This window comes from Rhodnius prolixus, unplaced genomic scaffold, assembly GCF_049639745.1.
Source record: "Rhodnius prolixus isolate KJV_2025 unplaced genomic scaffold, Rpr scaffold_5, whole genome shotgun sequence".
Lineage (NCBI taxonomy): Eukaryota > Metazoa > Arthropoda > Insecta > Hemiptera > Reduviidae > Rhodnius > Rhodnius prolixus.
The window spans coordinates 5522349-5535726 of NW_027411624.1; the positions used below are offsets into that span (position 1 = coordinate 5522349).

The 13378-nt window shown below is 32.8% G+C and overlaps 1 protein-coding gene across 3 annotated transcripts in view; it reads right to left on the reverse strand.

Annotated features, from left to right (window-relative positions):
• Positions 1 to 13378, reverse strand: part of ham (hamlet) — a 278167-nt gene that overhangs the window by 39006 nt on the left and 225783 nt on the right. For all 3 annotated transcript variants that reach the window (XM_074137332.1, XM_074137334.1, XM_074137333.1), the window contains exon 3: positions 6455 to 6580. In XM_074137332.1, the coding sequence (XP_073993433.1) occupies positions 6455 to 6580 (126 nt within the window). The remainder of the gene's footprint in view (positions 1 to 6454; positions 6581 to 13378) is intronic.

The following is a 13378-nucleotide window of genomic DNA, read 5'->3' on the forward strand; positions in this document are numbered from 1 at the left end:
CAAGGAATAGAATAAACCTGCGCGGCAAACGAATAAAAAAAATCGTAACTACATTTTTTCAATAAAAATGCCAAGTTTAAAAACATTTATACGAATTATTCCACCAAAAATGTGAGCATTTCACATTGAACGCTTTGTTTAAACGTAGCACAAAAGTGGCTCACAAATAAACCGACTGTAATATTTTTGGGACATGATGAAATCAGTCTTTACGATCAAGCGATTGGTAAGAATCGTAGTGAACAACATGATAATCAAAATCGACGATTAATAACTGAGAAAACTTACTTTAGAGGAATCTTCTAAAATAACCACCCACCCACAAATCAATTTAATGTGAGGCATTCTTGAAAAAAAAAAGATCGCGAAAAAATCTGGCCATAAAGTAAAAAATTTCCCGAACAGGGAACTTCAGACTAAAAAGTTTTGGAATCAAATGAACTACTTTCATTGAAAAGTCAATTTTTTTTTTTTTCAAAATACGTCACTTCCTTCCTTTAGTTAGCAAATGTGCAAATTAATAAATGCCAAAAAAAATAAATAATAAAAAATAAAAAATGATGGCACATCCGTTTCTTGTATTGCAATATCCTTCCGGCAGTAAACACACAGCCTTCTAAATCTGCAACATTGTTCTCCATTTCAGCTCTGCAGGCTCTCAAATCTTACTACCTTCCACACAGAATTTGATTAGTGCGGCTGATGAAATAGTGGGTTAGTAAAAAAAAAAACAGCAAAAAGCATACAAAAATAATAAAGAAATAAAGAAAAAATAAATAAATAAAGAAAAAATAAATAAATAAAATATAAAGGATTACTTGCGAATCCAGCAAACAGTACAATATCTTCTAACACGATGTTAACAACAGAGTTTTGAATAACTTTCCCATATTGAAAAAAGGTAGGGCCGATATAGATTTAATCGATAGATCGATAGACTTTTACCGGAAAAGGCTCTACAGGCATTACTTCATTTATCAAAAAATCAAGGCCCGATATGACAGCGATCTCTAGGAAGTATTATTCTTCCACTGGGATAGAGCAAGCTCTACAAATCCTAGTCAAGAAATCCTGAAGAAGCCCCTGGGGATAACTGGGCGTTTGCTTGTGTAAAATTTAAGGAGATCTAGATGGAATCGAACCCACAATCTCCGCCGCATTCTAAGTGCGGTGTTTTAATCAAAAAGTTAATAAAAACTCTAAAAAAAGTATGGAAATTAGATCAGAATTCAATTAGCAATAATTATGTACATATTATATATTTCAAACCAGAGATTTATTATTGCTGCTTACAAGTGAACTATTAAACAAAAAACTAAAATATATTAATTAATAGCTTGAATAATTAACAAACATCACCCACATCATGTCTTCTGTTAACACACCGAGTAGAACTCAACTCAATAGTTCTTCTTTGGAAAATAAAATGGATCAACTTTTAAATAACTTTTATTCGTTACATCAAGAAATGACTACTATTAGAGCTGAACAATCTAAATTGGTATCGTCTTATGAAAATTTGGTTTCCACAGTAAATAGCTATAAAGACGATCTTCAAAAATTAAACAATTTAAATAAGGTACTTCGTAATAACTTGGACGAACTGCAAACGAAACAAGATTCATTTACCCAGGATAAGTTAAAAAAAATCGTCCATGTTTATGGCGTACCTTTCAAGCAAAACGAAAATATTGTGGAGGTTTTTCAAAAATTATGCAATTACTTGGAATTCAATTTTGATGTAAAAATGTTTGACAATTTCTACAGAATTAGAGCCAAAAATAAAACTTATACATCTATTATTGTTTACAAATTTGTGCGTTTAGTGGACAAGTTAAGATTTTTGTCCGCACTTAAACTTAAAAGAGAAGATTTAAGAGTATCATCGCTAGAATTAGATTATGACGTTAATATACAAACTACAAAAATTTATGTGAATGAACCAATGTCTTTTGTCAATAGACAATTATTTAAAAAAGCAAAATCTCTGCAAAAGGACAATTTAGTTAAATACGTTTGGTTCAGTCGTGGCAGAATTTACGTTAGGGCCAAGGAGGACTCTCCTGCAGTTATAATAAGGAATGACTCGAATCTAAACTGCTTTGAGAGGTACAGCACTGACTCTTCCGAATTCGAAGCTAATCGGAGGGAAACCGTCGAGGAAAGGAAAGCGAAGAGGATTAGGAAACGAAGTTAGCAATTATTTAGGAATACTTATGAGTCTCCAAGAATTACATCACAATCTCCGTCTGTAAGTTCACATAAAGCTGATGTTAATACTAAACCTTATTTTATTAGTAATGTAAGTATTATTTTTTGGAATATTGGCGGGTTTAGGAATTTTTCTGAAATTGACAGTAGTTTGTTTCGATGCGAAATTATTTGTCTGGTTGAAACTTGGTTATGTAGCGAATTTAAAATCCCACCAGCTTATCTCAGCGATTATAACATTTGTTACGCTAACGCAGTTAAAATAAAATCTAAAGGCAGGGCCAGTGGAGGCTTGATGATTCTAATTAAAAAAAATCTCGGAAAATTTCAAATCCTCGAAGCGTCACAAAATTGGTTATTTGTAAAACTTAGGGTTGGTGCACTTACTGTTATTATAGGTGTAGTATACTTTAAACCCCAGATTGACATAGATAATTTGCTAGAAGAATTTAGTTTGTCTTTAACTCAATTGAAACAGTGTCATGCAAGTGATATATTTATTATAGGCGGAGATTATAATTGTCGGGTTGGCCAGCTTAATCAGGGTTTGGAAATTAGTTTTGACTTAGAGTTACAAAAAAATAGAAATAGTTTGGATTTAACGGAAAATAAAAAAGGAGCTACATTAGTCGAATATATGGAAAACCAGTTATTCGTCTTACTTAATGGCCGCACAGTCTCTGATTATCCAGGTCAGTACACATATACTAGTAGCTTGGGGCAATCGGTGATTGATCTTGTTTGGGTTGATTTGTATGGCTCGCACTTTGTTGATGATCTAATAGTTTTGGATGATATAACGCTGTCAGACCATTTTCCTATTAAAGTTAGTTTAAAAGTGGAAAGTATCAGGGAGGATAATGGAATTTGTGTGGAATCCAATGATCGTGTGGTCTATACTGCGGTTAAGTGGAGATCGGAATTAGCGGAAACTTACACTAGTACTATGAGACTATCAACTAATATTTCAATTGATATGCCAAACTCCTCAGTTGACTCTTTAAATAGAAATCTTGTTTTGTCTATTCTTGAAAGTGCGGATAGTCTGGGTATGACAAAGACAATTTCCATTAACTCTAACTCTAATAAAAGGTTATTATTTAAAAAACCGTGGTATGACTGGGATTGTTACTGTCTTAAAAAGGAAGTTAAAAAAATAATTAGGCAGGTAAGGAAGTGTAATTATGAACTTAATTTGTTAAATCAATATTTGACTTTGAAAAAATGTTACAGAGTTATGTTAAGACAGAAGCAATCAGTCTTTGAATCTGCAATTTCTGCTGCTATTTCAAACTGTAAAGATATGCCTTCTTTTTGGCAAACCGTAAAAAAATTAAGAAAACGGGATTATAATAACGCACCTCAGTTAATCAATATTAGTGATTGGGAATCTTTTTTGGAACAAATGTTTCCGCTAAAAATACAAAGTCCATCTTATTTTGATGTTTGCCACCCATACCTTGATAATAGTATTACCCAGAAAGAAATAATTGCATCACTAAATAAATGTAAAGCTAACAAGGCACCGGGAGAGGACGGTGTCAACTATGATTTTTATAAAAACCTTCCTAGTAACTGGTTTCTCTATCTAGAAGTAATGTTTAATAAAATTATTGAAAACGAAAAAATCCCCGATAGCTGGTCTTCAATAATTTTGTTTATGTTGTATAAGAAAGGAGACAGACACAATCCGCTAAACTATAGAGGAATAGGGCTCGTCAATAATATCGCAAAAATTTTTACACAAATAATTTTATCGAGACTGGAGAAATGGTCTGAAGAGCAAAATGTCATACCTGAAAGTCAATCTGGGTTTCGCAAAAATAGAGGCTGTATAGATAATGTTTTTACATGTAACTCTGTGATTCAAATGCAAGTTGGTATTAAAAAGAAACCTTTATATGCCCTATTCGTAGATTTTGAGCGAGCTTTTGACTCGGTGAATCACGATTACCTGTGGTATAAGCTGGCAAACCTGGGTGTTTATGGAAAAGTGTTTAGATTTATTAAGAAATTGTATGAATCCGCTAACATTAAAATTAAATGTGGTTACAATGTTACGTCAGAATTTAATTTAACTCAAGGCATAATACAGGGCGAAATTTTAAGCCCATTTAAAATACTATATTTAACTAAATTTATATAGTGGCGTTTAACCACTATATTAGTGATATAGAAAAATTTTTTGTTAGTCATGGTGCGAATACTATTAGAATTAATAAAGAAAATGATATTTTAATGTTGGCATATGCGGATGATTTGACGATATTTGCTGATAGTTATACGGACTTAAACCATAAATTGCAAATTTTAGATAAATATTGTGATCAAAATTTTTTAAAAGTAAACGTCAAAAAAACAAAAATTATGAAATTTAAATTGAATGGCAGACATTCTGTGTTAAAAAGAACTTTTATTTATAAAGGTGAGCCAATCGAGGTAGTCAACAATTATGTTTATTTAGGTGTAACTTTTTCATCTTCATGCATGTTTAGAGAAAACCTTGTGTCAGCCATCAGCAAAGCCAACATGGCTACCGGTAGTGTCTTTGATATTCTTAGCAAAGGAAAATCTAAGTCTTGGAGTTCGAGAATATACCTGTTTAAGTCAATAATTGGTAACAGCCTTTTGTATGCGTCTCCAGTCTGGGCATTGAAGTATTTAAATGAAACTGACGCGGTTCAATTACGGTTTTTTAAGAGACTATTATGTCTTCCAAGAAATACCGCTAATCACTTGCTTAGGCTTGAAACTGGAGAATTGCATGTGAGTTTTTCTGTTTTAAAACAAGCTTTTAATTGGATCTCAAAAATAGAAACTATGGAGGAACATAGGTTGCCAAAAGTCTGTTTCAATCAGTTAATTAACTATGACCAAAACAGTAACAATAAGAAAAACTGTTTGAAATACAATTGGTTTTCTCAAATTAAAAGTATTATTTCAAAAACATGTATCGATCATTTAGGCAATCTGGCGGATCTTCTACGTACTAGTGACAACTTTAAAAATATTTTAAATTTAATTAAATTTTCCTTAGTAACAGCTGATCTGAACCGTTTGTACAAATCAAGCTTTTCCCAGCAGTTATACTCAATCCATACTCTTAAAGATTTTCTTACGTGTCAAACATATCTCGAACTAAATGTACCTCTGAAATTTATTAAATTTTTTGCAGAATTTAGGCTATGTAATAATTATTTTATGAAATTTAATATTAATAATATAATTTACAAAATAGACCCTACAAAAACATGTATGTTATGTAATCTGAATGAAAAGGAAGATCTTACACACATTCTATTAAATTGCACTTTGTACACTAATATGAGAGATGTAATAAATATTAACAGTAGTGACTCACCTCATCAAATTATAGTTAACTTCAAAAACAATTATTCTAAAGCTAATATTTTTAATTTATACAAATACTTCTCTGCCATTCTAAAAGTCCGCTCTTCTTCTATTTTAAACGATTAAAATAGAAAAAAAAATTACTTTATACTTTCTATGAACTATTTTCTTTATTTGATGGAAAAAAATTATTTACAATAAGTATTTTTTATTTTTTGTGTGATTATGTATTGTACTCATGTCAGCAATCAACTCACTTGTAACAAGCTATATGCTTAAATACAATAAAGTTTATCTATCTATATTTCAAACCATCGATACCAGGTAATAAGCGTAAAATCAGCAATCCGGAAGTGCTCTGACTTTTCGTTTTAAATTTCTTAAGCTCATAGCACACACCTAGAAACCGTAACATTAATTTTAAACATCCGCCAGGGAAATCGCTTCTAAAGACATTTTATTGGCAGAAATGAAGTCAGAGCCCCCCTCTAAAAAAAATGAACGACCACGCTACGTGTGAAATAATTATTTCACTAAATTAATTTTATAGTTTTTTAGGCATTATTATAAGCATAAGTCGTAAGAATATTTCATACGAGATATCTAATTTTATTTTTAGAATAGTAATTAAATAAAAAAATATTTTTTTAGGTTAAACACTTATTTTGAAACCTTTTTTGGCATGTTGGACAATTATATATTTAATTATTGTGTTAGGAAAAAATAGCTTTTCAAAGAAAGTAAACTCGGTAGATGTTAGAAGACGTTGCAAGGTTTATTTGATTTCCGGTAAGAAATAAAACAATTACAAATTATAAAACAAAATAATAAAGTTAATAATAAAGAAAGCAAAAAGAAAAAAGCAATTTAGAGAAACAAGGATTATACAGACCTGACCAGCGGCTAGTACAGCTCTGAGATTGCACAAATCCAATTGGTCGGAACTCCGGATGTACTTTAGCCAGTTGGAGAACTCCAAAGTGCCATCTAGATAACCTCGATTTCCTGCCACTCGAACCTGTAACAAAGAAGAAAAAAAAGCGATTAAGCAAAAAAAATCTAAGTGTAATTAGTTATAGCCGATTAGAATGAAAGGAAGAAAATGATTAGAGAAGGATTACGTGATTTTAATTTCGGTTAAGCTATAAGTATGGCAGGAATATAGAGTACTGATCCATCCATTAGTTGTAGTATATGTAAATAGTTGTATATAGTAGAGGGATGAATGTGTGAAGCGAATGTATTTATAAGTAAGAATGGAGAGTGAGTGATATTCTAGTGATAAGCGCCTAGACGATGCTGGCTGTATGGCGGAAGACAATGGCAAAAAAAAGTGTAATTGTTACTCTGAATTAAATTTTAAGTCCACAGGACTCCCTGAGCACAATACCTCAGGACTTCATTGCTAATCCCACGTAATGAAAGGGTGTTTCCTTTGATCCAGCTCCATCTTCACTGGGAACTCCACAAAGTTAATAGCCTCTAGCCAATTAACCGCTCCAGGAATCTGAAGATATGGTAATCTTTTTTCCATCCGAGGCCTATTAATTTAGTTTTGGAAAAAGGAGAATAGCCAGGCCAAAGAAGAGATGAATAGACCAAGATTGAGGGGCAGCTGCAGCAATAGAAGCGAATCACAATGGCGATGGATAAAGAGCAAAAATTGGACAAGTTCCTGAAGAAGGCGCAGGCTCAAAGAGAGCACATCGACTATAAGATCTTTTCTACAACCATAACATCATAACAAATTGAAGCAAAAGAAAATGGAAAAACTAGTCAAGAAAAGTCCCTTAATCTGTCAAAACTTTGGAACACCTTAGTCCCTGTCCCATTTTTTTTTATTTCCTTAAAATTTCCACATCATTACTTCCCTCCCCTTCCAAAACACGTGAACCACTACATGTCCTAACTTCCGTACACGAGGCTAAATCACTTCCTTCACTAATTTCTGTTTTCCTTCAAAACTATCGTCAAGATTGTCCTGTTTGTTTTTAGCCCCCTCAACCCCTCTCATTCCTTCCAAGTAACCCTTTACCATTACTTGTCTCATTGGCGGAACGCCCTCACTGTTTTACTTCTTTATTGAACACATGGTGTTATAAGTTTGCACTTCAATGCACAACTAAGTACATCCGTTTTGTCGCGTGCATTCTTTACAAGTTCTTTCTTTTGTTGTTTTTTTTTATTTTCATGAAGTTTTTACGTTAAGAATACCGGAAGTAATGACAAATCTCGTGTAAAACAAAAGGGAGTAGAAGCATAAAATAGTGGAAAAAAATAAATAAATAAATAGCACCGGAAGTGGTATCAAGCTTGCGGATATATGCACATAAACACTTCTTACTTATTCGGTGTGGTTTTTCTTATTTCCTGTGCACTTGGATAGGAGGAAGCGGAAAGAAAGATTGCTGCCATCTCTAAACTGGTAGTAAGAGCATGTATTGGTTCGCGGCAAATTGTTAAGATTGACCGGAAATACATACTTTGAAGAGATGTGAAATGTTTTCTACTGAATGCTTTAAATGTTCATCAATATTATTTGTTTTTATATAAAATCCAGGAAATGATAAAATTAGTACAAGAATAAAGTTGCTTTATATAAAAAGCTGTAGAGGATGTGAATGTATTTTGCGTAACAAAATTACTAAAGAAGGAAGTGGAGGATACAAACGAGATTTTGCAACAGCTTCCTGCTTTATGTAGGAGTCCCTGAATGAGAGTGCGAGAGAGATGTGGCCCGGAAGAGCGACACATTAAGAGACTAAGGATCTGCTGGCCTTAGAAAGTGTTGGATGATGGGCACACTTCTCACATCAATAGTCAGGAATGCTTCTCTTTCCTAAAATAAACCCGGATGAATAAAACCCCAGTTGGGTCTTTCTCCCAAACCAAAGACCCCCAGGATTGTTAGTTCCCTATTCACGGTAGCTGAACACAACATCCTCTCTCTTCAGCGCTCTCGTTTCTGTATTCAACTTGGGGAAAACCTCTTCCCAAGCCAGCTCCATCTTCACTTGCTATCAATCTTGGATTCAACTGGGGGCTGGGATCCCATTTCAGTTCAAACTCCTCACATTGAAACTCACTTTAGCTAGCCTTGGGTTGGTAATTGATTGGGTTGGCAGTTTCTAAGACAGCCACGCTATACTGCAGGACTCCATGCTGTACTCGTATTACCAGTCGATGATCTCTGTGTTCACACTCCCCTTAGACTAGTTCATCTGTTACTGATGATAGTCAATCTACGAAACTACAAGTCTTACAGCAATTTACCGGACTTAAAACATGGCTTATTTACTCTTTCTAATCCGGCATCAGATGAAAGATCGTGGTAATGTCATTAGGCTTGCCCAGGAAATGGGATATTAATTAAGGTTATTTGAGATAATAGGCTTATAGTCGAAGCTTAAGCTCTGTTTCGATTTTACTTTGTTTCAATGAAAAACAAGGCAAAAAATATTTAAAACAATGAAAACATTTTTACGTAAACTTAAAAGAATCAAAATCCCTCTTTCAAATCATATGTTACACACACATTCAATAAGTAAGGAGTAATGGAGCGTACATCCAAATGGGAAGAGATCCTCAATGTTGAAAACTTCCTGTATCCAGCAGGGGCTCCTGCAGTGGGTTCCGGTCTGCCTGCTGGCAAGAAAGAGTGGGGATGTGTTCTAACTGTTTGGCAACACTTCGCTAAAGACATTTATTATAACTTTCCGCCGCCCGCAGCCCCACCAAGTGATACAGTCTACTGGGTGAACAATAGACCTAGCGACCCGCGCTTGATGTTGTTATTATCCTGGGTACTTAGGCTACATTTTACATGTAGGATTCATGACAATTCATTAAGGGAACATGCACTTCTCCTGTACATTCAGACATACAGTGCTAAAACCGCTAAAGGGGTGGGGTTGGGGGACGTCTAAAACTAACCACAATACTTCCGGCAATAATTGAAATTGACTCTTCCTGTGATTATACAATCGTTTGTACTGTATAATTAATCAACAGTTGACTAAAGTTGTAATAAACAGAAGATTTAATAAAAAAAACGAAAAAGAAAAAGTTTACTTCCGTTTGCTCATTTTTCCTCAAATATGACAATCCAGAAATGTTCTCAATATTACCAGAATTATATACAAAAGCGGAACACTAATTTGGTCGAAATTATCGATTTACTATTATTATTTATTTCAAAATAAAACTTATGTATCATCACATATACAGCGAATACGCGATTTAAAAATTAGTTCAACGAAAACCGGAACTTTTCAAGTAAATCCGGAAAAATGAAAAATATTTTCAACTAAAAAGCTTACTACCTGAAATTACGATGAAAAATCATAATAGAAAACGTACTTTATCTAGAATCTATAAGTAGTAATATACTGAAGAGGAAAGATATCGGATTAAAATCATAAAATCGCACTTGACTGATTTAAAAAAGTTCAAAAAATATCCTTTTATACCAGCGTTTTCCAACCTGTGGTACGCGAGTTGCTGGTTGGTGGTACCCGAAAAATAATCAATAATGGCGGGCACAAAAAATTAAATCATAAAAATATCATAGAAACGATTTTTCCCTATAATACATACAAATTATTTTAATTAATAATATTAATACAGTAAAGTAGTTAATATGTACAGTAATAAGATTAGTCTGTCTCGAGAGATATACAAGAAAATATAATAGCACATTTAACAGGATTAAAATTGTCTATCATGGAGTATTTTCCCAAAACCCAAAAACACTTATGATGATTGGATTTCAAAAACCCTTTCTATAAAGAAAATTTAGGAAATGCTACATCATTATCGATAAAAGATAAAGAAAATTTAATAGAATTATCATGTGACAGAACTTAAATGATAACTATGTAAAGATCTGCTTAAAGAGACTGGATTGTAATGAGTAAGCTCTATCCAAGCAACATTAAATTTAATTTAAAAAAAGTTTTAAAACTAAGATCTTACACTTTACAAAGTTTATAAAGTGAACATGAACTTGTACTCCTTTGTAACTGATACATTGTATCTCTATGCAAATACAGATAATAATAATAAAATAACACATTCGGAATAAGAAATTTAACGAAATGCAATCATTTTTACGAAGTGGTGTAATTTAGCATGATGTACTACCAAGTGGTACGCGAACTGTTTTATACAAAAGAACTTGAGAATCATGTTACTTGAATAACACCCCTAGCCGACTGGTGGAGCTATCTACAATAAACCTGATGAATTAGCGCACAGGTAAATGTGATTGTTACACGTGGTTACAGATAGCGCTTGTGTACGTATAAGACAACAATGTCTCTACCTGCATTGCTATTTCATTTAAGAATAATTACCGTATATTTTATTTTTTCGTGACTATAAAATTAATTTTTCTTTTTTTTGTAAACCTAATATTTTATCGCAAGTTTTAATTGCAGGGTAGATGACGTATTTCCGTATTAATACGAAACAATTGTAAGTTAAGGGCATACTTGCCATGAAATTTGATTATTCTTGCTTAATAAAATGAAAAAATTACTTCCAAAATAAGAACTTAGCAAAACTTAGTATCTATAAAGTCATTTTTGCTAGTAACGGACTTTCCTTTTAATATGGATTTATAATAATGTAGTAGAAACGCAGATTGTATTAATATGGCAGTTTTAGAGGAGAAGTAGATGTGTTAACTTTCATCTCAATCAATAAAAAAATCAATTTGACCCAACATTAAGTACATTGAACACGTAACAAGAACACCGCACTTAGTGGATGATATAAAAAATATAGTGGAGTAAGTAAAGTAAAGTAATCGCCTATTTTTTCAGGCGGGGCTTAACGTCCAACTACCATTTACTAGGTGTCGTGGACGGAGGCGACTAGCAAACATACTTTACTGTAAATTTCTCATATTAACCATTAAATAAAATCAAAGGCCTAGACTAGTACCGCAATACATCTTAGTTTTGCGGGTCTAGTCTATAACCGCCTAACTTACTTTACTATAAATTTCTCATATTAACCATTAAATAAGAACCAAGGCCTAGACCGGGGGAATCGAACCCACTAAACCAACAATACATCTTAGCTTTGCGGATCTAGCCTATAACCGCCTAACATACTTTACTATAAATTTCTCATATTAACCATTAAATAAAATCCAAGGCCTAGACCGGGGGAATCGAACCCACTAAACCAACAATACATCTTAGCTATGCGGGTCTAGCCTATAACCACCTAACATTCTTTACTATAAACTCATATTAACCATTAAATAAGAACCAAGGCCTAGACCAGGGGGAATCGAACCCACTAAACCAACAATACATCTTAGCTTTGCGGGTCTAGCCTATAACCGCCTAACATACTTTACTATAAATTTCTCATATTAACCATTAAATAAAATCCAAGGCCTAGACCGGGGGAATCGAACCCACTAAACCAACAATACATCTTAGCTATGCGGGTCTAGCCTATAACCACCTAACATTCTTTACTATAAATTTCTCATATTAACCATTAAATAAAATCCAAGGCCTAGACCGGGGGGGGAATCGAACCCACTAAACCAACAATACATCTTAGCTTTGCGGGTCTAGCCTATAACCGCCTAACACACTTCACTGAACATTTCTTTCATTAACCATTAAATAATAATGATGCTGTTATCTACAGGCAGGAAAGGAACACGAATGGACATCTTAGAAAGAATAGAAATATACAAACCGAAAGCCATTCACCAAAACAGTTTATGAAAGACCAAATTAATTATAATCGGACTAACATTTTAGATTAATTCCATGCCAAACAATGACACAGCTGAGCAAACCTCAACAAAATGTTGTAGTATTTAAAATGGAAAAAAAATGCATGAAATATGCACAAACATGTTTACATGTAATCTAAAATTTTAAAGTATTCTTAATTACGCATTATTTATTAAGTGATTATAAAATAATTCAGTCTTTACTGCTTCAATTCGTGTGTATTCAATTCTAAAATTCAAGCCTAAATTTACTCTTCTAAAATATAACCTATGCATTTAAAACCTACAGAAATTTTGAACCCATCCTAGGATTCATTATTTTATTTCATTATTATTACAAATATTATTCGCTGTATTAAAGTATATTGTGAAACGGAAACAAAGTTTGAAGTCAAATTCTATAGAACAACCTGATTAATCAATTTCCAAATAATGGAAACCCTAAATGGTCAGGAACAAAGACATGCATGTTACGATGGTTAAAAGCACCGACATTAGCACTGAGAACCTAACCAACCATGTATTCATAAAGATACATTATTTATTACAATCAGGGACTAGCCTTGTACAAAGGAATTTGGTAAAACAAAAATAATAATAATGTACACAGAAAAACAAGTTAAAAATGCTATGCAGAAAAATAATATGAACTAATGGTTGACATCAGTAAAAAATGAATGGTTAAAAACATAAATAAAGACTAATTCTAAATCAAAGTTCTAGGATACTCTACGGTACAAAAATATGTTGCACGGATTTAAAACTAAGATTTAAAATGAACGTAGAACTCTAAATTGCTGATTTAGATTTTAAAAAATGCATGCTAAAAGTAGTGTAACTAGTTCCAACAGTTTATCTACTTATTTCACTCTCTAATAATCTACATTTTACTGTTTCAAATAATGATGAATGTTCAATAAAAGTTAATTGTGGAACGTCCCTGTTCAAAAGCAAAAACAAACCTAGGTACTTTAACAGAAATGTTATTTGGATTTAATATCATTTGCAGAAAATCAAAAGAAACAGACTTCAACATGTGCTCATAACAGACAA